The sequence below is a fragment of the Euleptes europaea genome, chromosome 9, assembly GCF_029931775.1.
Source record: "Euleptes europaea isolate rEulEur1 chromosome 9, rEulEur1.hap1, whole genome shotgun sequence".
Lineage (NCBI taxonomy): Eukaryota > Metazoa > Chordata > Lepidosauria > Squamata > Sphaerodactylidae > Euleptes > Euleptes europaea.
Window position 1 is genome coordinate 46,113,529 of NC_079320.1, and position 27,614 is coordinate 46,141,142.

The 27,614-nt window shown below is 40.4% G+C and overlaps 1 protein-coding gene across 1 annotated transcript in view; it reads right to left on the reverse strand.

The window, feature by feature from the left end:
• The window catches only part of DCHS2 (dachsous cadherin-related 2), a 109,314-nt gene that overhangs the window by 44,064 nt on the left and 37,636 nt on the right, over positions 1-27,614 (reverse strand). The window contains exons 3-5 of the mRNA XM_056855047.1: positions 19,666-19,899; positions 12,436-12,667; positions 3,566-3,802 (exon numbers count right to left, since the gene is read on the reverse strand). Coding sequence (XP_056711025.1) covers positions 3,566-3,802; positions 12,436-12,667; positions 19,666-19,899 — 703 coding nt within the window. The remainder of the gene's footprint in view (positions 1-3,565; positions 3,803-12,435; positions 12,668-19,665; positions 19,900-27,614) is intronic.

Below are 27,614 nucleotides of genomic sequence, written 5' to 3' on the forward strand. Positions count from 1 at the left end.
GTGGAATGTTAATACTGCAACCTACCTGGACTACTGTTAGTCCATATTCTGCAATCTTAGTAAATTTTTATGTGATTAATATACTTGCCTCTGCAGTGATGAAAGATAGAAATAATTATGTATCCTTAGTTATTTATTTAGTAGTTTGTTTTATTGCATTAGCTCAAAGCCATAGCAAAACAATAAAAACAAAAAAACCAAAATAATCACAGTATCAAGTAAAATCCATAAAATTTCCGTTAGAAGATGAAAATACATAATAAGGATTTAAAACACAAGCTTTACAGCTAAAAGAAGTCGAATTAACAATAACTTACTATTCCTATAATAATAAGGAGTGATCCAGGGTAAAGCCTGTGAACTATTCATCGACCAAACTTGCATGAGAGGGTTTTGACTGGGCCACAAACTTTGCCTATTGTAGTGTTGCCCATTTATCTCTATCTGCAAGTAATATCGCCGGTTTGTTCTTGTCTAACCTCCCTAGACATCATGATAAAATATTCCCAAGTTTTCTTTCACAGTCTACTGAAAATTTTGGCCACCAAACAATCACACGAGCCAGATCCTCAATGGATCTATGGTTGCTAGAGCAGACTTGCTCATTATATGGGGTCTCATTATGACCTCTTACCATTGCCAATTGTAAAGTATCCAGATGTGCCATAATAAAGGCCTTTCTATACTTGAAATGTGATAAATAATTAAAGTAGGCCAGGAGGCTAAACAGAGAGGGGAACTATAAAGAGATGCAGTTCTCAGAATACCTAGTAATCCAGTATCCACTTGGACACCTATATCCAACAATCTCTGTTTTATTGAATGTTTAGCTGCAAAGAAATCAAGCCTCATTAGATATTCCTATGAGAATCCAAGTGTTGCCACTACATTCAGTATATTACTTCTTCATAAATCAGCTTTCATCTTATCATAAGCCAAAGTTAAGAAGTGGACAAAAGAGAATTTTCAACCAAATATTAACAGCAACTTTATGGACAAGTCAATACTGGGAGCAAGGACAACTCAGATCTAACTATAACTGATGCTGTTGAATTAAAAAACTGCTAATAACATGCACACAATTTTGTTTTGAATAACTACCAGTGGCTGTAAATTTCCAACCCCCCCAAACTGAGTTCCATACAACAACTGAGGAAGAACTTTTGTTTTATAAATTTCAGCACTGGGGGTACCAAATCTCCTCTTCTATAAAATGTGAGGATGCCAAACACAGCCTTTTCAAGATTCCACTTGGCATACTCAATATGTGCTGACCAAGAGCCGGAATTGTTAAACACTACCCCTGGATACTTAAAAGAAGTCACCAGCTCTGGAGGATTCCCATCCATGTCCACTTATGGAAATAGGTGAATTCTAGTGAAAAACCATGGTCTATGTTTTATCATAGTTTACATTTAGTTAATTACTTCTACAGTAGAGACGAAACCCCTTTGGCAACTTTCTGAGGCCAACTTGTGTAGGGGATATCAATAAAGTATCTTTATAAAGGAGTATTGAAATGGTCTTCCCACCAAGCCTCACTGGGAAAACTTGTTATTTATTTAATTTAACTATTTCTATCCTACACGTTTCCCCCTCTATAGGGACCCAAGCTGGCTCACAAAATAAATCAATTCTTATGCTGAAAATCCCATTGTGTTTTTATCACATTAAATGCTCCAGCATTCCTCCCAAAAACACAATGAGTCTCATAATGTCATTTAAAGAACCCATTTATTATAGCCTATACAGCCTGTTTATTAGCATGCCTATTCCCCCACCAATATTATAATGAAGGAATAACTGAACATTTTCTTTTTGCAAAGGTTTCATAAATGCCACCATTTAAAAACAAATTGTCTTGGGGGGCAGCTTTATAATATATAAACAGTATTCTGTTTCTAAACATAAATCTTGACCTTCTAGCTAATCCCAGGGAGGCTGTGGAAACCCCGATCCAGAGTCTGGAGACAGTTTTGAAGTGGTTGCAGGCAATAAACTGAACTTTAACCCTGACAAGACGGAAGCGCTACTGGTGGGCAGAAGGTCTGACCCAGGATTTAAACTGTCACCCATTCTGGATTGTGTTGCACTCCCCTTGAAGAAACAGGTCCATAGTCTGGGGATGCTCTTGGATTCAGGCCTACTGCTGGATAAGCAGGTGGCAGCTGTGGCCAAAAGTGCCTTTTACCAGCTTCGAATGTTAGGCAGTTGCAGCCTTTCTTGGGCAGAAAAGATCTGGCCACTGTGGGGCATCTAAATTAGATCACTGCAATGTGCTCCATGTGGGGCTGTCGTTGAAAAGAGTTCAGAAACTTCAATTGGTATAGAACACTGTAGCTAAGATGCTGACTGGAGTGCACCATAGGGACCATATCACTCCAGCCCTGGCTTATTTACACTGGCTCCCAATTTGCTTCTGGGCACAAATTCAAGGTACTGGTGTTGACCTTCAAATCCCTATATAGTTTGGGACCAACATACTTAAAGGACTACCTACTCCTGGCCATGTTTTGGAGGACCTGCTTTGGATGCAACCACCTTCTGAGATTAAGTGGGTAGAAACCCAAAAGAAGGTTTTTTTGGGCATGGCACCAAAACTCTGAAACTCTCTACCTTCATCTGTCCCCATCTGTTGCCATCTTCCGTCAGTGGGTGAAGGCTTTTTCTTTGTTTCGTTTGGCATTCCTTCTGTGATCCCGCCTTCCTCCCCAAAGTTTTAATTGTTGTTTTATGTCTTTGCATGTATTTTAGCTGTTTTTAATTGTTTTAATGATGTGTGTGTTATTTGGGGTGGTTGGTTTTAATAGTTCTAAAATGTGATTTTATTATGTATGCTTTAATTTGTTAGCTGCCTTGGTGACCCTTCGAGGACAGAAAGCTGACATACACAATTTGTAACTAAATAAATAAATAAATAAATAAATAATTCTTCCTGTATGGCAACTACTTCTGCTTCTCCACTTTGAATGCATACACAACAAATGATCCACTTGCACCATGGATGCCTGTTTTGACAGGGCTCAAAAGAGCATCACTTCTGATCATTGTCTGCCTAAGAGGGTATGCAGATACATGGCCAACCACTGTGAAGAGGCACTGGAGGTAGAACAGGTCTATGTGAATGTCCTATCTCTCTACCCATCCAGCCCACAGACCTCTTATTCCTCCTAGCGTCCTACTGCCCAGTTTGTGCTCATGCCCACCCATGTGCATGGGCAAGAGACACGAACTGGAAACCCTTCACAATGCATGTGGATTGTGCCCAACACATCCCATAAGCTTCTACAGTTGTAACTAGAAAAAAGAAACCTAATGGTTGTCTGTGTGACTTTAATGCCAAGAAACTATAAAGAAACACTGCATCAAAAACACTTGCGAAGATGCTCTCATTTCCTTCAATTAACAGCTACTGCACTGGTTTAAGGCTTAGTATTAATTATTTTGATTTCTGCTTGTTTGATAAGCAAAATAATAGTTGTAACAGTATCAGCTGGATATGTTTGCAACCCGTAGCAATCAGGAGGTGTTGAAATCTGTCTGAATGCATTCCAAAGCCACTTACTCAAAGGCTCCCTCGCTTTGACTGTTCCCACAGCGCTGCCAACAGGGATATCTTCAGGGATGGAAAATGTGTAGCGCGATCGCTCAAATACAGCAGGAGCCATGGCCGTCTGGAGGATCCTCACAGTCACAACTGCATTAACAACTGAACAAAGACCACCTCCATCCCGAGCAGAGACAGTCAGCAGCACACTGCTATGTTCCACATTACTGAGAGCTGATATCAGGTAAATAATTCCTGCAAAATAGAAAAACGTAGTTAGAGAGGACACCGAAAATTCTGACTCGGCAAGAAGTTTTAAGTTCAAGTGCAACCTTTGAGTGTCTTAATGATAGCCGCAGAACCTTTGTGTGTGTGTTTTTTTTTGTAATGGGCTGTGAAAACTCTTCAGGGAGTATACCATGATAAAAGCTAGACAGACACAGACATTTGTAAAATGCAACTGTAGGCCAATACCATTTATTATTGTTATTATTAATGCTGCTTTTTAAAATAATCACATCTTGGTTGTGTCTTCAATAGGTGTTTTCTTCAGTTCAGTACTGATCATGATCTGCATGGAACCTGACGGTATGAGAACTCCAAGAGATGCAGGATCTAAAAGCACTAACTCTACAACGATTGCTAGAAGGTCTGCAGAGAAAGCTTCTTTGGATTCGGGGCAAGTTGTGAAAAAGTAATAAAATCATTATTTTTTAAAAAACTGTCCCAAAGTCAACAAAACAAAACAAAGGCAGCAATCACTCAGTTCTGCTAGGGCTCACTCCTGCAGCAAGCAATAAATAAGAGTTCCTTTGTGGATATGGCAATTCAATTCCACTTAGTGGAATTACAACTGATCTCCAGGCGACAGGGATCAGGTTCCCCTGGAGAAAATGGCCGCTTTGGCAATTGGACTCTATGGCATTGAAGTCCCTCCCCTCTCCAAACCCCAGCCTCCTCAGGCTCCACCCCCAAAATCTCCAGGTATTTCCCAACCTGGAGCTGTCAACCCTATGCGTAGAGCCCTCTTCCTGAATTGCAGCAGATTTAAATTGGGCTACTTACTATATGACATCATTGTGTTTTCACCAACCTTTGGGGTGTTCCCTGGCTCCACTGTGATGTTTTCCAAACTTGCTTTGGTACATACTAGCAAAAGTTTGAAAGTGTGAGCGTGGATTTCTAGCAGCTTTATTATTGTTGTTATATGTAGTAATGGCCTGCCTGAGAAGGTTAGGAAGACTCCCATACTTCTATTATTCCACAGAACATGCAAAACAGAGGAGGCCATTTTTATAAAGGGAATGGGATTATAGTGTACTGCCCTGCTTACAGCATTACTTTCTTATTCTTATTACACTGTCTTCGATTTTTGTAATCCATTCTCTATGCTCTTTATGGTATAAGGTATCTAATACTGGTTTTGGTTTGCATTGTTTTCTAATTTTGTAATCCTAAGTCTACTGTTTCATTTAATGAATGTCTTATGTTAACATGACTTCATTGTTCTTATACTTTGCAATCCACCTTGAGACTCAGTAAGAAAGGAGGGCTAGAAAGTGAGTAAATGTATTGTGAATTTCTTGTAATTTGTTTGAACCAACTTGACATCAAACAGCAAGTTCAGCTGCAAAACACCATCTTAACGGGCAAGGCCCACCGGATGTCTCTGCCAGCCACCCAGATCAAATGGATATCCCCCCTGCCTGCCCATCGCTTCAACAACTGCTCAGGTGCCACGCAGCCTTCGGGCCATCTAACGGAACCTGCTGGGCAAACTCAGCCTCTGTCTTGTTTGACCCAACAATGACCCTGTGAAATAGAGTTACTTTATCTCCATTTGGTATATGGGCTAATTGAACAGTGGGGTGGCTTCCCTCAAACTCCATGGCTGAGTAGGGATTTGAATCCAGTCACCCCACCGTTCCCTCCATGGGATTGGAATGGCTCTCAGTCTACATATTTCCTCATCTGGCGTAATTAGTTCAGAAGCAATTTCGTTTTAGAGAACTAGCATATTATTTAGCGGCAGCCAGTCAATTAGAAAAAAAGTTATCAGAATCAAAGAAGGCAATGTTTCTAAACAATACAGTTGACTAAGCTACATGCCAAAATCAGGAGCATTCCATTTGTACAGCGCCCAAAAGCAATACATCTACAATACTTTAACATTATTTTAAAAAGAGCACCCTGAATGCTCTGGAGACTACAATGAGCATATGAATAGGACCTTAATTATATTTAGATCATTCAATATCAACCTTGCCTTCTCCAAAACAGATTGGTATGTCGACAGATCTATCTTGGAATGGTGCTCCTCCTGGTCACAATCCCCCCCCATTTAATTAAAAAAAAATGAAGGTATCATTTTTTTTCTATTTTATTATTACCTCAATTATATATTAGATTCTATGCTTAATCCTCATATATTATATATAGAGCCACATGAACAATTCAATACTTTAGTGAAACTGATACAAGCATGGGCTGCCTGGTCTCACTTGCATACAAAAATGTTTAGGGTTTTTCTTTCTGTGCAATTGCCAAGGCTAGATTTTCAGCAGACCCTGCAAAGCAACAGAAGACAAGAAAATTCCACAACGGTCCAAGAAGCTCTAGTGGCAAAAGTGGACTCTGCTCTGGAATCTGGCAGCCTTTGTTGTACACACACAGCCTTACACAACTCTCTGGAGATGAAAATCAGCTTTGGAACAACGGAGAATTAAAACATCTGATTTAACTATGCTAGAACTGTTTCGTTAGCAGAATGACTACTTTGGGACAAAGCATTCTTAAACAGAAGAATGGAAAACAGATAAAAAAACAAAAAATCAAAGGTGCTCTTAGCAAAATTTCCTATGACACTGCCAAGCCATTGTAAAAACAAACTGCCTTTTGATCACTTCAGAATATAATTTAAAATATCTTCTTAAAGAACACTGGATCTTTATTTTTCATTGTGAAAAAAATCAGTATTGTAACTCTGGAGTAATGGACTGAAAATCTGTTATTGTCACCAGATACATTTTGAATAAACAGTTTTATTGCCTCTGTCCCCATTCCGTATAGTGATGGCATTTTATGATTAGATAGCCCATAGAACAATCTTTGAAGGATAACATGTTTGGCTTTTCTTAAGGCAATATGACCAGTTTTCTGGGCAGCATTTATGACACCTTCCCCTTCTCCATGATTCCACATAAAGTGGCAAGCGGCAACTCCAGATAATGCCATTTGCAGCTTCAATTATTCTTAGATGAAATAAAATGATGTGAGAATAAATAATCAACTAGCAAGGATCTGGATTTAGCTTGCAAATTGCTCATCCAGTAAATCAGCGGTGGGGGACAGCAATAAACTGAGTGTTTGGGAGACTTTCTAAAAAGAATATGCTTTCCTCCAGCCACCTACTGTGAGCTTTCACTGGAATAAACTTCTTACCTACCATGGCACACGCCTTTCCTTTCCTTGGGCAAACCTGCATGGAACATCCCACCCTCTAAAGTTTGTTCTTTAACCTAAACAGTGAAACTCATGGAATTGTCTCTGAATCAAGAAGGCATAATGGTGGGTTTTGTGCATAAACCTACCCTCTCGTTGTTGTGAGATTAGATATACTGTTTGGTTTTGCTAGGTATGTATTTTTCAACCATTTCCCAGGCAAAATTGCCTCAGGCAGAGGCTCACAGTAATAAAAATACAAAATACATGACACGAAAATCCAGTGGTTCCATGGGGAGTATAGCGCCTGGCTTTGTCCGCACCCCCCACCCCTCAGGAAGGTCCCGCTGATTACATTTTGAAGCAAAAGAAAGGAGGCTCTCAGCTGGAGTTGGATCCAGGCTCAAGGAATGGGTGTCTAGCTGCCCCTTGCTCTCCCTCTGACAGCTTCAGGATTTTACAGCCCATCAACCTTTACATCATCTCCCGCTGAATGAAAACCACAACAAATTATCAAATAAGGCCACCATATATGGCATATATAATTTGGAAGAGTCATCTTACTGGATTCATGAACATATTATGAAAACCCAAAACTGTGGGCATCCCACTTGAATAGATAGCACTGCACAAATTAAATATGTTAAAATAATATTTATGCATATTTATGCTCAAAACTCTGGAATTATATTCTGATTTTTCATTCAGTTTAACTAATTATAACCTAGAACTAGGCTTAATTATTCAAGTTACACTTAGCAAAGAGATTTTTTTTTGCAGCAATTACTGTACAGTAAATTAGTTTCACCCCATGGTAGCTGCCACTTCTTTGTTATTATTCTGGAGGGAAATGTACAGTGGAACTAAGACAGATTCTCAATTACATCCAGTGAATTATCTCTAGCCTTTTGTCAGAAATAGGCCTGCACTTACCTAGATGCAAATCAGCTTATCTCTAAGTAAATAACATGCTGACAGCTGTACCAAGTTAACCACTGGTAACTCTCAACCTTTGAGCAACCCAAGATATCCCAGCCCACATCTTCCCACAGGAGGTATTCCAACAAACATCACCACAAGCAATTAGCATAATGTGGGTCACAGGTCAGTATGTACCTTATTGTTAAAAAACAGGTCAGCAGCTTCCTGCTGGTATATAAAGCAAATAATGCAAAGCATAGAAAGAATAAAGTGTGTGCCTGAGCCATAATGGTGTACAGTCTCCCTGTACCTTTACAATTCTTCTTTCTCCAGAAGAATCTAGTCTACAAGATGTTCCAGCCAATTGTGGCATGGTTGGTCTGAAGCCACTGCCAACCCGTCAGCTTCCAAAGAATACCCCTTCCAATTGTCCCCGGGCTTCCTCACTCTTTACCACCCAGCATCACTTTCTGGGCATACAAGGTTGGTTTTGTTTCTACAAGCAGTTTCCCCATTTTTTACAGCTTCTAATTTCCTGATAACCTATTAATGCTTTCAATACTCAGCATATGTTTTAGCTATTGGTAGTTAAGCATTCATTTGCTGGTGAGGACAGTGGAGGAGAAACTTTTCACCAGGTTCATTAAAAGGCATTCCTTCCCGCCAGATCAGGCCTCTTCCAACGAGTAAATACAAAGGTTTAAACAAAACTTTAGCAAGAGGAGAAAAATCACAAGGAAGTAAAAAATTACAGATTAACTATCTGCAACAACTATATCCAGATGGCTCCCAACAAACATTGTTAGACAGTCAACTCAGACAGCAGCCAGATGGCTAAAAAGGAGTACGTTTCATCACCCAAACTCACCTTCAAATCTGGCAGCTGAATGAACTTAACACTGAAACAGGTCAATGTTAATTCAAAGTAACCTATTCAGAAAGTGGGGTGTTTTTTTTGGGGGGGGGGGAGGTTGGCTAACTTATGTTGGTTAAGGGGAGACATGATAGAGGTCTATAAAATTATGCATGGTATGGAGGGAGTGGGCAGGGAGAAGCTTTTCTCCCTGTCTCATAATACTAGAAAGCAGGGTCATCTGCTGAAGCTGGAGGGTGAGAGATTCAAAACAGATAAAAGGAAGTATTTCTTTGCACAATGCACAGTTAAATTGTGGTACTCCCTGCCCCAGGATGTAGTGATGGCTGCCAACTTGGAAGGCAGGAAGAGGGGAGTGGACATGTTCAGGGAGGATAGGGCTATTGAATGGACTGCCATGAACCTATGGCAAATAGGAATATCCTCTGATATCTACTTCTGCCTCCAAATGCCTGAATAGGGTGATATGGTCTACTGTGTCAAAGGCTGCAGACAGATCCAAGAGGAGTAACAGAGAAGCATGACCTTTGTCTACATTCAGGTGAAGGTCATAAACTAAAGCCACTAGAGCTGCAAGGGACTAAACTAGTATCAAAATACAAAAACAAGGTGCGGTAAGAAAAACTGTATGTTTTAGCAGCGACTAAGACACAGGGGACTAGGGATCTGTCCCAGGAGCAACTGCTACATCAAAAATTGCCTAGTTGAAAGTCAGCAGTTAAATACTGGAGGGGTGCAGCACACAAATAGGCAACCATGGCAATACCATAGCTTAATTCTACCCAAATGGTTCCAGATTGGTGGCCTGTTCAATGACAAACATGCTTCCTTTTTCAGCTTCAGTTTGGGCCAATCACCTAGGTCAAAGACATGGTTTGGTAAGTTTAAATCAGTTATAGCAGAGCCATTGTCTTAACTCCAGAAAGGGAAAGTATCAGAGTTCAGTGGCAGAGAACATGATTTTGATGCACAAGGTTCCAGGTTCAACCCCTGAGTTCTTCATCAGAAAAAGAACTTTTAGCAATAGGGCTGTGGAAAATCTCTGCCCAAGACTCTGCAGAATTTCCTTGGCAGCTGAACCCACCCACCAAAAGTCTGCTTCTGGCTAGATCATTCAATAATTATCACGGACCAAGTTATTTGGATTAGGTCCATAAACATCTACTGCAAATTCCCAACTGAGTAGTTTCAAACTCTAACTGTTCCCAGACTACGCCATACCTGAATATACCTCAATCTTCTTTATGTTATATTCTGTGGCATTTCTTTGACAGAGACTTTGATCCATTAGCGGCAAGACTCAAACCACCAATAGAATTCCTGTTACTGAATGAATAACTAATTTTCAAAAGGTCAAAGCCAAATGCATTAACCTAGTCCCACTTTCTTCCAATGGCCTCAATGTGCTATCAATTACTTATGCAGATTGAACAAAAAAGTAACGAAGAGGTTTTCTTCAAAAGGATGTGGTTTCAGAATGTTCCAAAACAAACTATTCCAATCTTCCAATCTGTCTTTACTCATGTGAACACTTTCATGTGTGCATCGATTTTGTTTTATTATATACCATAAAAAATGCCATATGTAGTTTAAAATTAAAAAGGAGTAATTCTTCCTGCAATAAAGTATAAAATGAAAAAGCATTAAGAATCAAATATAGCTTTGCTTTTTTTAAAACTTAAAGAAAATACACAATTTAATTTGTTATGTTATCAGTACCATTTGTCAAATTCTGTGCCACAACGTATCTCCTGCATTTTAATGTCTGCCTTTGCTAAGCAGTTAATGATATAAACCAGTGTGATTAACGCCCTGAGGTAAACTATGTGGGACCAAAAATATTACCTCATGTTCAAAATACTTCACAGCTCAACCCACCAAGCCCTGCTGTTAACTAAGCTGTACTGAAATGACTGGAGAGGCTTAAGGTGAGTTGTGTCCTCATATGACAAAAGGTAAATTGCTAGTTACGTGAATGTGGCTGTGGCCCACATTCGGCATTTCCTCATAATTAACAATTTTATTGGAGAAGTTTCACTTCAAAGTTGAACATGGTAATCATTCAAAATACCTTTGCTGAATTTAAATCTGAGCACTCCCCATATTTTTGTGTACTAAAAAAAAAGGGTGAAGGTCCCCTGTGCAAGCACGGGGTCATTCCTGACCCATGGGGTGATGTCACATCTCGACGTTTCCTATGCAGACTTTGTTTGTGGGGTGGTTTGCCAGTGCCTTCCCCAGTCATCTTCCCTTTACCCCCAGCAAGCTGGGTACTCATTTTACTGACCTCGGAAGGATGGAAGGCTGAGTCAACCTTGAGCCGGCTACCTGAAACCAACTTCCGTCGAGATCGAACTCAAGTTGTGAGCAGAGCTTGGACTGCAGTACTGCAGCTTACCACACTGCACCATGGGGCTCCTTTTTTACTCTTACAAGATCATTTTTAGGACACATAACACTTTCAGCAGACATTTAACCGTCTTCTCACAAAAACAAGCAGACAGCCAACAAATCTATTTATATATTGCCTAAAATCGCAGCAAGGGACCTGGTTCTTCAGTCAATAGCACACTACAGAAAGAAAAATCACCATCATGATTTCCAACAAGTGTTCTGCAGGGAATCCATTTCATTCAAAATACAACAGTTGATAAGAGAGCAATCCATAATCACTAGCATCAGTGGGAATATCGATGCTGACTTCGAGGGGGGCACAGAAGGAACTGGATTGTACTGATTAAATGCAAATTTCAAACATGTCATTGGATACAAACTAATCAGTTGTGCAATTGCACACATCTTCATGGAACCAAGAGAAAAACATAGGTTACGTTTATCAAGGTTTTTTTTATATTGATAAATGTGATGTTTTGAAATGAATCTCTCCTTAAGGAGTTCAGTAGCTATAAAAGAGCACATCCACTATGAAGTAGAAATCTCTTCTGCAATTGGGTTTTGATTGCACGTCCTCCACAACAGTGATCTATTTTTACAGGAGAAATTAGTTTTCTGATAAATATGCTTTCTATATTTTCTTTTTTATATTCATTCTATCTCTACCATTTCTACAAAGATCAAGTCCTATGAGGAAAGATTGAAGGAGCTGGGTATGTTTAGCCTGAAGAGGAGAAGACTGAGAGGGGATAGGATAACCATGTTCAAGTACTTGAAGGGCTGTCATATAGAGGAGCGTGCCGAGTTGTTTTCTGCTGCCCCAGAAGGTTGGACCAGAACCAACTGGTTGAAATTAAATCAAAAGAGTTTCCGTCTAGACATTAGGAAAATTTTTCTAACTGAGCGGTTTCTTGGTGGAACAGGCTTCCTTGGGAGGTGGTAAGCTCTCCTTCCCTGGAGGTTTTTAAGCAGAGGCTAGATGGCCATCTGTCAGCAATGCTGATTCTATGACCTTAGGCAGATCATAAGAGGGAGGGCATCTTGGCCCACTTCTGGGCATGGAGTAGGGGGTCACTGGGGGTGTGTGGGGAAGGTAGTTGTGAACTTCCTGCATTGTGCAGGGGGTTGGACTAGATGACCCTGGTGATCCCTTCCAACTCTATGATTCTAAAGATACAGCAATTAATTTTTGCATTTTAAGATCCTATAATAATCTTCTGTGGTTAAAAACCCACTGTCACATGCACCTATATCATACCTGTTGTTGTATCCACTGTGAACAGGGAAGAGAAGTCACCTGGTACCACTTCATAAGTTACAGCTCCATATATCCCAGAATCCTTGTCCGTAGCAACAACATTAATGACTTCAGTTCCTGGCTGCATATGACTGCTGATGCTTGTCATGTAAGTTTCTGGGTTGAAGATAGGGTGATTATCATTAATGTCTTCTATCTCAATGCGAAGAAAAGCTTGGGCGCTTAGCCCACCCTTTCGAATAAACCAAAACAAATTGTAAGCCATAAATCAACTGTAATGCAACATTAAATACAAGAATATAAACTTTACATATTGTAGGATGTTCTGACAGGCTTGAGTCCTTTTAAAGGAGAAAGGTGGGGTAGAAGATTTTAAAATACACCAACTTTGGTTTTAGAGAAAGTATGGAAAATTCTGCTTGTCTATCAGGTAAAGCAATAATTAATGTTAAATGAACTTTAGCTGTACCAAGTTCTTTGACTCAAAAAAGGTACCCAATACTTGACACAGAACTCAGCTACTTACAAATGGAAACTCAAGTACTTTTCATATCCTCTCCTGTGGTTCAATCACATGTATAACTGCAGAGTTACATTAATTAACAGTGTGCCCACAAATTTCAGTGTTCCATTTACAGCTTGCTTTTCTGAAGAATCTGAAAACTGTCTTTGAAATGCTCCACTGGTTTGCACAGCTTTGCAAACAGAGCAAAGGTGTATAAAGGTTATAAGCTGCACCAGATGGATAAAGCCTACCAAACAGCAAGTGATCTTTCAAATCATGCAAAACAGTAACCCGGGGTGTTGGGGGGATACAAGTGGTAAAGATTTGGCACACTTGCAGTATGCACTTTGGTAAGAAATGTAGGGTATGTACATTCAATTTAAGTAAGGGACACATTTTAAGTTAAAACAACGAAATTCCAATGTCTGCTAAAGGAAGTTTATTGCACTGAGGCAAACGGACATGCAGTTAACAAGTTGGACATGCAAGAAGGGATCTATACTTATGAGAATGGAAAAATTCTATGGTAGTGCACAAGGGTCTGCTATGGCAGCAGACAATGAATAGTCATTTGCCCTACTGAAATTAAACAGCTTCTGACCCTTGGCAGGTCAAGAACCATGAAGCTCTTCCCTGGCACTCCAGCAAAATGCTCCATGCAAAATTTGCTCAGTGAAGTAACATCACCCAGGAAACTACACAGGAGTTTATTGTTTATTGTTTTCACATTGTGAGCATGGACTGTCATGGTGTTAAGACACTGTCAACATTATCTCTCAATGAGCCTTTTGGTTTTTTTTCTGCATTTGCTTATAATAGCTACATTTGTCTATTTTGGCTGGCACAGAGATTGTCATGACATACTCACAAAACATCACCATCATTAAACGTCTAAAGAACATAAAGAGAATTGTGTAAAATGAAGACTACTTGGTTTTGTACATGCTATATAGCTAAAGTCAGCGGTGGATTTTGCAGCAAAGCTTGTTTCGTACTGAAAGGGGTTTTGGAAGAGAAACAATAGCATTGCTTTTCCCCAGCTGAAGCAAAATGATGTAAGAAGGATGACTAAGGCCAGAAATTGCAAGGGTGCTGCTTCAGATCACAAAGTCTGTCTAATACATGGATTTGCATCCTATGCCCTGATGGGCCTTTCCAAATGCATTATCTTCCCCATCCATCCTAACTAGGAGAAGCACTTCATTACATTTGCGTGAATATACACAGAACCTGTCTTTGTTCAAGTACTTCCCAGCTCTACTGCAGCAGATCACCTTATTAAATATAATAGGCATAACTCCAGAATATAGTACGCATTAGGCTTGCTTGATTTAAAGCTCAGAACAATATGAGAGGCCCTTCCTCCCCACTGTGGTGTCAGGGAAGGGAAGGCTGAGCTTTCAAGCAGGCAGAAGATGCCTCTGACGGTGCCAAAACACAGCAAATAATATGACAAGATTTCTGTTCTTTTCTATAGGATCGGGGACAGAGATGGGAGCTTCACATGTCTTGTTGAGCAGCAGCCTCTACTGGGAGTGGGGGGAACCAAAGGTATGAACAATAACCCCTGGCAACCAGATCTGTGGAGGCCAGTCTACTGTACAAGGCTGTCGGCAAAATAACGGGCAGCCCAATCCTGAAGGGGAGTTAGATCTGTGGCAGCCAGGCACTGCATAGCTGTGCCTCCTCCTCACAGGTTTCCCAGCTGCTGTGGAGGCAAAAGAAGGCTTTTGTAAAAATAAAAATAGAGGAAAAGGAGGAAACACCCCCCCATTGCCTCCAATGGGGCTGTGCCACAAAAAAAGGTAGCGCGGCACCACTGCAGCGCAAGGGGGAGTACCTGGGGTGAAAGGGGTGAGGAAGCTGCCTAACAGCAGCTCCTCCCCCAGGGGCGCCCTGGGAATGCGCGCGTGCGCACGCACACACATACACCGCTGGTGTAGGCTTTCCCTGCTGGGAAAGCCCGGCCAGCGTGTCTACGCTGGCAGCGGGGGCCGGTGGCGGCTGGATGCTGGCGTGTTTGCCCCCGCACCGGCACAGGTGTCACCTTATTCTGTGATAATGTGCCACCTACGCCGGCTCAGGGTCATGCCTGCTCCTAAGGAGCTTGGCCCCCTCTTCAGGGATGGGCTCTGGGAACAGTAAATTGCTAGACGCCTGTTGTTATTATTACACTCACATACTATGTTTCTTTGGTAGTTCTGCATTTTTTTCCCTGATGGTTTTATATATTGTAAGCTGTCCTGAGGGTATATTTGTGTTCAAAGGCAGGATAGAAGCATTTAAGTAAATATAGTCACACAAGAGTGAAAACATATGACATCAAATAAAACAGAAAATATCCACAGTGGGGTAGGTGTGTGAGTCTGCTGCAAATAAAACAACAATGAGTCCTCTGGCACCTTATAGACTAACAAGTTTACTGTGGTGTAAGCTTTTGTGAGCTTTCACTCAATCAAACTGATGAAAACTTCATGCATCTAATTTTTTATTTAAAATATTCGTATCCTCCTGTCTCCCCAGCCCCCAAAAAGGGACCCAAGGTGGCCTAACAAAACAGCGGCCAATTTCATGTGTTCTCCAGGATGTAAGTAAGCAAAACAAACTGATTCTCCAATAGCTGCTTGCCAAACAACAGAAAAATAGGCCAAAATTCATCAGACAGCTAAGGCGGCGACCAGCATCGCACACATGCAGAACACACACTCAATCCACTCAACAGCCAGGCCTTCAAAACAGACTTGTTTTGCAACAGCTTCTGAAAGCTAACTTGGCTGCCTTGGTGGCCCTGACTAGGCAGGGAGGCAGGATATAAATCCTGTTAATAATAATAATAATAATAATAATAATAAGTAGTAGTTTTTATATGCCGACTTTCTCTTCCACTTAAGGGAGATTCAAACCCGCTTACAATCACCTTCCCTTCCCCTCCCCACAACAGACACCCTGTGAGGTAGGTGGGGCTGAGAGAGCTCTAACAGAGCTGTAAGTTGCCCAGGATCACCCAGCTGGCTTCGTGTGTAGGAGAGGGGAAACAAATCCAGTTCACCAGATTAGCCTCCGCCGCTCATGTGGAGGAGTGGGGAATCAAACCCAGTCCACCGCTCCAATAAATAAAAAATTAAATAAATGGGAGGGAACCCTCCCAACCTCCTTGGATAAACTATTTCAGAGGATCAAGGTGATAACGAAAAAGAACTACAGCCACATTAAGGACGATCATATTGTAGTGCGGATGATGCGGCAACCAAGAGCCATTGAGAGGAGAAAAGATACCACACAGGTTCATACCAGGAGAGGCAGTCCTGATGAAGTGAGCTCGGGCTCACACAAAAGCTTATGCCACAATAACTCGGTTGGTCTTTAAGGTGCCACAAGATTTTTTTTTGTTAGCATGGAGCATACGACATTTTATTTTTACACAGTACAAACTTAACTTGGTTGGGGTAATTGTTAAGATCTCTAGTTACAGGAACCAACAGCTGCTATTTCTAGTCTCATAGATGATACTTATGCATTGAAAGGTGGGAGAAATATGATAGATTTTCCAGAATATTATGATCAATTTAAGTATGCTCTTACTTTGTGTGAGAAAACTGCATTTGTTATAACACATTTAAAATCTGCAACTGCACGTTTTGCCTTGCTGCTCTGAGAATATTACTTCTATAATTTTGTTTCTAAAGCTCAAATAACTTTTATTTGATCATTTTGCTGACTGATAGAGCTGTAAAAAATAGAGTGGAGTGCATGCCAGAACAATAACAAACGCTTCCTGTTTGAATTCCGAAGGCAAAGGCTTATATTCTTGGTAGGTTATGGAGTTGTGACTATGATAAATTACTATTGAGTTCAGATTACTGTACCTGCTGGTTTTCTCCTCTCTTCTGGCACCCAATTTGTATAACAAATGGGAAAGCTAAAGCATCTCTTAAATTGCATTCAAAACCAGGGGGGAAACCCTCCTCAGAGAAAAGCAACATTCTAGCGCAGCAAATATCTGTCTGTTTTTCAGAACAGTGATCTTTCCTTCAATCAAAAATGTCAGGATAGTTATGAATCTTTCAAATTGCCACAACCACCCTCTGAATTTCATCTCTCTCTCTCTCTCTCTCTCTCTCTCTCTCTCTCTCTCTCTCTCTCTATATATATATATATATATATATATAATTTTGTCATTAAATTTTGCTTTGTTCAAAATTTACAAGCGCTATTGTGCTTCAACATGAAAAAGAGGATCTTTTAATCTGATTAAACATTTTTTGTGACTGTACACTGAGAAACTCAAAGAACCGTGACATTAACTATCAAATAATTTAATTCCTAAAAAGCGGTATAGCCTGAATAAAGTGTGCTAGATCAAATCCAGAGTTATCAGTTATTGTCTCAAAATTCTTGTTCAATATTTTAATCAGGTTGTTAAAGTGAGCACAATTGACTTTTTAACTGTTTTTTTAAATTTTCAAATTACTGCCGCATAACAGCACTTACAAAATTCAATCCATGTGATAAGAGAAGGAGAGGCCTCAAAGATTACCTACTATCTTTTTGAAATACATTTAATTGAGGATAACTCAATCACATGATGCCAGGACACATGGAGCCTCACCATGGGGCAAAGAGTGCCACCTGCGGCCGTTTCAGCTCAGGAAAACAGCATGGGGGTGGGAAAGGGAGCTCCCTCTTTTCCCCACACAGTGTTCCCAGGCACATCAAGCAACTGATTACTTTGGAAAGTAAGTTTCCTGACCATATGTGTAACTGTGGCCATTTACGAAGGGTCAATTTTGATGCTCGCTCAAAGCTCTTTTTAAAAATGCGACCTTTAAAATGCCTATTCACAGTCCCGATGCAAAAGGAGAAATTCCACACACCCCTCGCCTGCTCCTTCATTCCTTCGTTTGAATAGCCATTAGCTATCGCCGTTTGAATAGCTAAGCCGCGTTTGTGATTTTTCATGGTTCTTTCAGTAAATGCTTCGGTGAAGGGGCGGAGCAAACACAAAAGGTCGCGTTAAAGGGGCTCTTAAGAAATGCGCCGGCTTCGCAGTCACTTCCTGAATGACTGTTCAGCGTGAAAAATTAAAAAAAATATGAGGGACAATTCAGCCTGGAACATGCTGCCAATTACCAAGCATAAATAGCCTGTAAGTCAGGATGCATGTGCATCACGTAGTTTGCTCCTCAATCAGGGTCATATTAAAAATAGGTGAAATTACTGTCCTAATAATGAGGTGGGGGGTGGTTTGCCCAATTCAGACATCACAGAATCATTACCATAAAAGCAGGAAGTGAGGGAGCACAAAAGAGGACAGATGCAAAGTCCGTGAGCCTGAGTCGCAAACCAAACAACCAAACTATGGTTTGACAGCAACATCTGAACTGGGCCAGACACCTACCCAGGGTCTGGCACAGAGGGCAGCGTTTGCTACCACTACAATACTGCCCCAGTGGGTCACACTACTTTTTCTTACAGGAGTGAATGGCTGACCTTTCAAGGAGGAGCCCTCAGATTGCCTGAGGGATCACCCCAATGAAACTGGTGGATGCAGTGAGAGTGACTTGGAGCAGCAGCTTGTAATTCAGTGTATAGAGATGCTATGTTGGGAAGGAAAATCTCTGTGTTCTCATGTACAGCCCTTGCATGTACCAAACGGGTACTTTTAAGTCACAGATTAAAATGAAAGCAGGTTAAAATGGGGAAAATATCCTCACAGAATGCAACTGATCTGTGTACATCTCTATTGCCAGATGTAATTGATCAGAAGCAAAAAATAAGTTCACAAGTAATCAAGATGATTTCATGGAAAATATCAGTATCTATGATAATGAGGTCCAGATGCACATGTATTTTAATATACCCTTAACTCTTAAACTTCCCACAGCTGGGAGTGCATAGCAGGAAATGCAATAATCTACAGGCACAGTTCGTTTTATTGCGCACTGCTTTATTCTGATTCACAGATATTGCATTTTCGAGCAAGTCTGTTGGCACCATTTTCCCAACAGCATGTGCTCCCTTTGTCTCTGTGTCACATTTTGGTAATTCTCACAATATTTCAATTTTTTTCATTATTATTACAGTACATTGTGTTTTTTTAGATATAATGCTATTGCACCCTTAATAGAGCACTGTATAATGCAAACATAACTTTTATATGCACTGGGAAACCAAAAGAATTGTGTGACTCGCTTTATTGGGGTGGTCACAATATCGCCGAGGTATGCTTGTTTTTGTGCTCTTAATTAAGTACATTTGCTCAAGTGAGCAACATGGTGGCTCCGAAGAATAGCTGACACCTACCCTGTTAAAGAACAGGACACACACCTTGAAAAATAGGTTAACATGCAACTCTGTAGTTACCACTGTTAAATATGATCAATTACACAAAACAATCTTAATTGCTAGGAGATCAATATTGAAATTAGCTGACATGCATCTCACAGACATGGCTGCCGGACCAGAACAATGTATCAATTCCTGTGCTAAAGATTTCAGAACAGGCTGACAGTTTACATGGGCCAATGGATTTACCCACATCAGCTTGCTGGGCTTTGTTTTATTAGCTCTCGTTACCAAGTATGTCAACTTTTCTAAAGCAAAGCCAAGCATGATCTACAAATAAACTTTAATGCCATTTAAATATACATTCGGATTTTAAATCCAGAAAACAGCAAGGAGAAAAAAAAAGAACCAGAGTGGAATAATCCAAGAGTAAAACATACCCCATCAGTAGCTTTCACTAAAAGGTCATAAGTAGAAGGATCTTCTTCCCTGTCAATGTCCTGAGACACGCATACCTGGCCGCTGCTTGGGTCTATCTGGAATGCTTTTGATTTTTCATAGTTATGGAATCCATCATACAGAGAATACTCAATATGGCCAAAATGGCCTGAGTCTCTGTCGGTTGCCTTGACCTGCAAATGGCACAAGAAAAAATAATTAGGTCTTCCTTTATTCTAATTGACGCATCCCAAACAAGCATTTTACTTTCAAATAAAATTGATTCTTATGATTTTATTTACAAGTGTATTAAAATCAGCTTTTGAAAATAAAGTTTTGCATGTTGCTCTGGATGAGGCTTTGAATCAATCTAGTTCTGGTTGCAGAAATGAATCATGAAATCGACTTCTAAAGCAGGTTTGAAGATTCTGTTCTGCTTCTTCCACCTCCTGAGAGTGTGGTACAATCTTTCCCTGAGAAAACGGGTCACCTTTCTGAAGGCTTCCCCTCCACACACATAAAAATCTTATCTCACAGAAACAGGATCTTCCACCCTTGTTCTGCAAAAAAGTAATAGACACCCATAATTTTAGATACCCAAGTTCCCTTACATTTGATCCAACAAAGAACCAAAGGATTAATTTTCTTTAAAATGAACAAATGAATGAATTATTTGGAAAATGTTTATGCTGCCCCTCCAAGGGACCTGCCTGAACAAAGCAGATTCCAAATGATTCCATGACTGGGCTGGCACAAGGAAAGGACTGTAACAGTAAAACTAGAGGCCCAGTGCCCAATTATTCTACAAGGCACACAATCAGCTCCCCGTGCGTGCAGTAATCTTTATCCTTTAAAATACTTAGTACCTAAAGAAGCTTAGGCACATGTAGTTAAAAGTATGTCAAAGCAATTTATAAACAGACTGAAGTTAGGACACATTAATGGCAAATCATTTAACAATCAAAGTATCAAGGACAATTTCTTTGGCATTTTTGGCATACAAAGTATTCTGCCATTCTTATCTTGCAGGTTCATCAGAATCCAACCTGGAAAATGGAAGTGCATGGAACAGATTTCTGTTGTTTTTCTCATAAATATTTTAAATGTCATTAACTAATCCTCTACTACACGCCTTTCCATTAGACAGCATGTCAGACGAAGTCTAGGCTAAACCCCTTCATCTTGGTATGCCAGCTTTCCACATATGTCACAATGAGCATCTGAACATATGACCCTTAATTAAGAAGTGGTATAATACGAAGAGGGTGCACCAGTCAATGCAGTTGCCAGTGTAAAAAGGATGTAATATACTGACGTACTCAAGATTGACACTATCAGTGCATGGAGATCAACTCTGTGAGCTGCCCCAAAATGACACCAGAACTGAAATTACAAATGAGCTAAATAAACTAAACACTCCCTAGAAAGCATTTTCTGCTGTGCACAAATTTTAGCTCTGTATTATTCTAGTTCGCTTTTTAATAACAATCTAAACTTTTAAAAGATCATATGGAAATATGCTATCTACCTTTCCTAATATTCCCTGAGAGCCACTGACAGCCTAGAAAATCTGTGTTCTTATTGCAGATAACTCTCCAGATGGCTATTAAGAGAGTATTACCCATAGATGGGAATTACCTTCTGAAAAAATAATCTCCTTCACAGAGCCACTGTGATGATGACTGAAAGGATGCTATATTAACTATATACATAATATTACTATATAATATTATATAGCATTGTATCTAGCAAGTTTTGCTCAATCTCAGCCAATTCCCATCTTTACTACATTTGTCCAGGGAGGTCCCATGATCACCAGCATAGCCTTTTTGGTAGTCAAAGGGGCCCTTGTTTATCCTTCCCTGTTTATCAGTGGAAAACTTGGTTGGATCCAACCCATAGTATATTAACTGTTGTGAATTCTAACCTGTTTCAGCACATGTGATGTAGCTTTGGGTTGGGAAAATCCTGGAGATTTTGGGGGTGGAGCCTGAGGAGCGCAGAGTTTTGGGAGGGGAGGGACTTCAACAGGGCATAATGCCATACAGTCCACCTTCCAAAGTGGCCATTTTCTCCAGGTGAACGGATCACTATCACCTGGAAATCAGTTGTAATCCCAGGATATCTCCAGCCACCACCTAGAGGTTGGTAACCCTATGTGATGACCCACAATAAGGCTAATATATGCCCACTACTATTGGTTTATTTTCCATTAACTGTATCAGCAGCATTTCATTCAAAGATAATATTCTACTAGGGGAATAGGTTGTGAAATTATAACAAGTTTAATAATTTACAAATCAGGTCATTCCTTGTTATAAAAGGAACACATAAATAAGTATGGTAGTAATCCTAAGAAGGCCTACTTGGGAGTAAATCCCATTTTATTCATTAGGGCTTACTCCGAGGAAAATGATTTTAGGACTGCAGCCTATGTGTACAAAAAGCTACTCCAAAATTACGACGGGCAACTAGTCACTAGCAAATGCACTTTGATATCACAAAAAGCAGAAAATGAGTGTGCTGATCAGGTTTCCAAAACAATCAGATCTACATCGTCCATTCTGAGATGGCAGTTATCACCGATTTCAATAGTTATGATACTGATAATATGCTTCAGTAACATATTTAATATTTCCAGAAATTCCCCTAGCAGCTCACAAAAGCAAAAAATAACATGGAAATACAATAAAAAACAATAAGATTGATAACAACAGATGAAATCAAGTTAACAGATGAACAACAGATGACGTTAAACAGCTATATAACACTTAAAAGATCAAGTAAGAAAAGCAGATGCATGATAATAGTTTCCCTTGCCTCTTGCCTCACACCCAAGAATAGGGAAACGTCTCTGTGTAATGCTTAAAACTCAAAAGTGGAGGCACTGGTGATATGACCGAAAGCGGCTCCATCCCCTGGTAGTCACCTACTTCTCGATAGAAGGGAGGGCTTCCACTGAAGCTCTTCATGATTAGGAAGGTTCCAATATGCCAAACATGAGGATTTCAGATATGCGAAAAAACAGGTCACCCTGCTCCCAGACCACTGAAGACTTTAAAGGCAACAATATGCCCTTTGAGGAGTGCCAGGAAACAACTGGAAGCCAGGGAAGTTCTTCCAGGACTGGCCAGATGTTTTTCAAACAATCCAGCTCCAGCTAGCATTTCTGTAGCTGCATCCTGGCCAAGCTGAAGTTTCCAAACAATCTATAAAAATAGCCCCACATCTAATACATTGCAGCAGTCAATTAATTTAAATGTGATCACAGCATGGATCACTATGGCCAAACTTGTTTTTTCAAAGGAGAGCCACAGCTGGCAAACCGATAAAAATTTGTTAAAGGTGCTACTTGTAGAATACCCAACATGCAAGTTTCCAACTGGAGACATGGACTGCAAAGTATGACACTGCCTGCCCACATGGGCTATAGGTTTCCTGAGTAGAAGCTGCAGGGGGAGAGGAGGTAAAGATGAAGACGGGGGGTGGGACAGATAAAGGTGGGTTGGCTGGTGGAGAGAAGGGAGGAAGCAGAAAAAGGCGACAGGTTATGGGAGTTTTCAGTGAAGAGAAAGAGGGGGGGAGGAGAAAATGAGATGCCCCCTGTAAGTCCTTTTGGGCACCCCACCTGCAGATACTAAACAAAATGGAATATAAGATGGAACTCTTCAGGCCCCATGGACCTCAAGGTTTAGAAGAGAACTAACAAACTAAGCCCCCTCAAGCACTCTTCAACATCCTTGGGCCACAGCAACTTAAATTAATCCAAGGAACTTTGACCAATGATATTCTGCGACTCTCCCACAGAAACATAAAGTATAATCCAGAGCAAATGTAAGCAATTTTGTCGAGGAAATGTCTTGAGAGCGAGTTACAGCACATGTCTGAGTGACCCACCTTCTGGAAAACCTTCACTGATCAACTTTATACAGATGTATAGTGACTGAAAAGTGAGCAGGCTTTGCCATCATCAGTGCACCACAGCAGACGTGAAGATGTGCTCTAACATACTTGATTGTGCTCATTGTAAGGCCTGGACTACATGATACAACTTGCCAAGCTCTAACTTGCTAAGTAACTCTATGGCCAGCAACTACTGAAAGCCACATTTCCTGGGAATATTTGCTATGAAACAAAATGATCACATGAAATCATTACAGAATCCTTGAGGTAGATTCCTGAGGTGGCAAGCTACCAGTTCATGTCAAACGAATGAGGTAATTCTTGTAACATGAAAACAATGACTGTATCACGTAGACCAGAATTAAACCCATGTATTAGGACCAAAGATAGTGACACAATAACATTGTGTAAACTTCTAAGCTCACCAGAACTCTTCATCAGGCTGTGCAATTTTTTTCCTGGTAGACTCTTAACTATCTCTCCACCCGCACCATCAGACCCAACTCCCCAGAAAACCAAGAAGGCTCTATCGGGCGGGGGGTAGGGAGCACAAGCAATCACATACCACTGGAGGAACTATGAAGAGCTCATTGTACTTTGTAATTGTGGAGTAGGATGGTTATGTGTAAAGGTTGGCAACTTCCAGGTGGAGTCTGGAGATCTCTCAGAATTACATATCATCTCCAGACTACAGAGATCAGCTCCCCTGGAGAAAATCACAGCTTTGAAAGGTGGATTCTATAGCATTACAGCCCACTGAGGTTCTCACCCTCACCAAGTTCCACCCCCAAATCTCTAGGAGTTTCCTAACCCAAAGCTGGGGACCCTGTTTAACTGGTATAATCAACTTATCTTATTCTTAACTAAAAGAAAGGCAAAAATTAAAGATTCCTGTACAACTGAGAATATGATGGAAAATCCAAAAACACAAAACTCAACAACCTGATATCTAAAGAACTGCAATGCAACAAGTTAGCCAAGGAGATACCAACTAACAGCCCATTCCTGAACGGGGAGCACATCCATGGCAGCCGGGAGCAGCACAGCCACGCTGCCTCCTTAGAGGCTTCCCGGCAGCTGCAAGGAAAATCAAACAATTTAAAATGTTACAAAAAGAAAATGCCCCCACAGAAAGAAACAGGGCTACACCACCCAAAAAAAAGTGGCATAGCAACGCCGCTGCTCGAGGGGGTGTTCCTGGGGTGAAAAGGGTTAGGAAGCTGACTAACGTCAGCTCCGCCCCTTGTAACCCCCCAAAACACTGGCGTGGGCTCCCACTTCCAGGATTTCACCACCAGTGTAGCAGCATTGGTGGCGGAGTCCCATGCAATGGCATGGCTTACCAACGCCGGCGTGAACAGCCCCCGTACCAGCATAAATGCCCCTTATCCTGGGATAAGTGGGTACTTATGTCCTTGCAGGGTCATGCTGGCTCCTAAGATTATTTGCCCCCCCCCCACCTTCAGGACTGCAGCCTAAGTTGTGCCCTTATGTTTTGAGTTAATTAACCCCAAACGTCTAAGCCCTTTGGTGTCACATTCATAATACTTTATTATGATTGGAATCCCCCACTCAAGGATGGCAAAAAAATTCTTCCGGAAAACACAGCAGTTAAAGTGTGCCAGGGGATAGCATATCTCATGTTCAATGACTAAAAGTACATATTCCATCAACGAATTATTGTATTCAAAACAAGAGGAAATAAAGATGTCAGAATCTTCATAAAAGCAGGATCACAGAGGCTAAATGGGTGATAGAGTAGAACATTTCACAGACCAGTGAGCTGTGGGAGGCTGAGAAATCTGTCATTTACCCCACAATTTGAGTGGGGACAGAAGTATTAAATTGCAAGATGAAGAAAGGGAAAAAGAAAATAGAAATAAATAGTAACTCTCAAATTACATTAAAACTCTTCCATTAAAACTCTTAAAATACCATAACAGAGAAGATGCTTGCTGAAAAGATCACATTAGTCTGCCAAATAATCATAGTACTTTGTCATCCATACTATGCACTATACCTTTGGCCTGTCAAGACCCAGTTGTGTTATGTGTCAATTCTGCAAGCATCTACTTAAGTATATTATACTTTAGACTGATATAAATTATGCATAAAAATTTTGAACCATAACATTCTACGGCAATAGCTGTCATAACATCATCTATGCAATTTTGACAACTAGGATCAATGCATACATAATGGAACCAGACCTTGGGCTGTAAGATCAGCAAATTTCAAGCTGGGCCACATGCTTTCTTTGTGACTGAGCTGGCTGCACTGCATTCTCTTTTGGACTTTCTCTCTTTCTTTTAGGGCCAACCCAAAGATTTTTGTTGCCCTAGGCAAATTATGACTTTGCCTGTACCCATTCAATTTGTTTATAAGAAAAGATAACATCATCAATATATCTAATTCTCAGCATTGCTAAATCTGTGGTTACTTAAACCCAGAGGCTAGAGCCACAAACAAACAAGACAGATCTTTCTATAAACCCAAGAAAAGCCCCAAGTTTGCAGAAAAACCTGAAATCTAAAAAAAGCATATGTTGGGGGACAGTGGTTAATTCCCCCAAATAACAGAAGCAGAGCCTGTAGCTTTAAGAAATGAATGGCCTCAGTGGCCATTGCTAGGCAACTACAATGGTACTGACAACCTTCAAGCCTTGGTTTCTATCATTAAAATGAAAGGGGAGGGGGCGGGGTCTTTTCCAGGGCTGTAATATATCTTTCAAAATAGAAAAAAATAATGTAACTTCTATTTAATTCTGTGCTACTTGAAGCCTGACACCTTATGCAGCCAACTAGCATGCCTACATGGTCAGGTCAGCCCTTCGCTCTCCCCCCCACCCCCTCAACACACCTTGAGAAAATAATGGTGCTAAGAATCACAAACAGCTAAACATTTAACACTGTAAAGGAGCTTTCTAGAAAAATAAATTCTCCAAACGATGACAGACAAAATAACCCTCATGGGTTCCATGCAAAAACCAAAACCCCACAACCAAGTTAGGATGATAATGTCACATGGCTCTGAGGAAACTCACCCAAAATCTTATCTGTAAACTCAGCAGTGGACACAATCAGCTGCCTCCTCTCTAATTATCTCGGTAACCTCTATCTGTGTTTTTACCCATCATAACACAAACCTTTTCAACTCCCATCTTTGGGGAATCTACCATCAGTTTCAGAATGTGTGCAAGGCTGGAATCCTATACAGAGTTACTGGGGAGCAAATCCCACTGAACTTGACGGAAACGCTTCCCAGCTGTTAGATTTATTCAAAAAAAAAAACAAATTTCTCTTCCATTTCAGTTGAGAACCTCTACATACTTACAAAACATTGCAAAGAAAAATGTTAAGCAACACACGATTTTCATTATTTATGTATTCTTCCTTGATGTTCCTATTTTTCACATTCATGTCAGAACAGTTTCATTTTTTTTTACTGCCACCACATCGTACACTACAGTACAGCTGTTTAAGTTAATTATGACAATTACAATGTTTTGCTTAAAGGAATTAATGCCATTATTACATTGAGAGAGCAATATATAATACACTGTAGCTAATAATGCATGAATTATAAGCAGTAATTTCTGAAACATGTCCACTTGTACTGATTACAAAATAGATGCTGATTCCTAGTACGCCCTAACAGATGCTGAAAGATAACAGATACTATCCATTCATTTTTTTCCAAAGTAAATCCTCATACAACATAACCCCCTTGCAGTAGAACATCCTAAAGGTTCATTTCGAAGCATATATTGATAACCTAGTCTAATTCTGTCTTCAGCATTCTTATAAAACATCATTACAAAATGCACAACCATATGATCATTTACCCCCAAAAAAGGTATAATTTTCTGTTATAAATTCTTTTAAAAAATGACCAGGGTTCGCAAATTTTCAGATTCCGTGATCCAAGTAAATTACACAAACACAATCCCATGAGGATTCATGAAGGGCATTTCATTTTCTTCCGGTATTCCCTCCCCATACTGTTTCCTCTTTCCTTCCCCCATTATCCCCTATAACCTCTTCCCTTT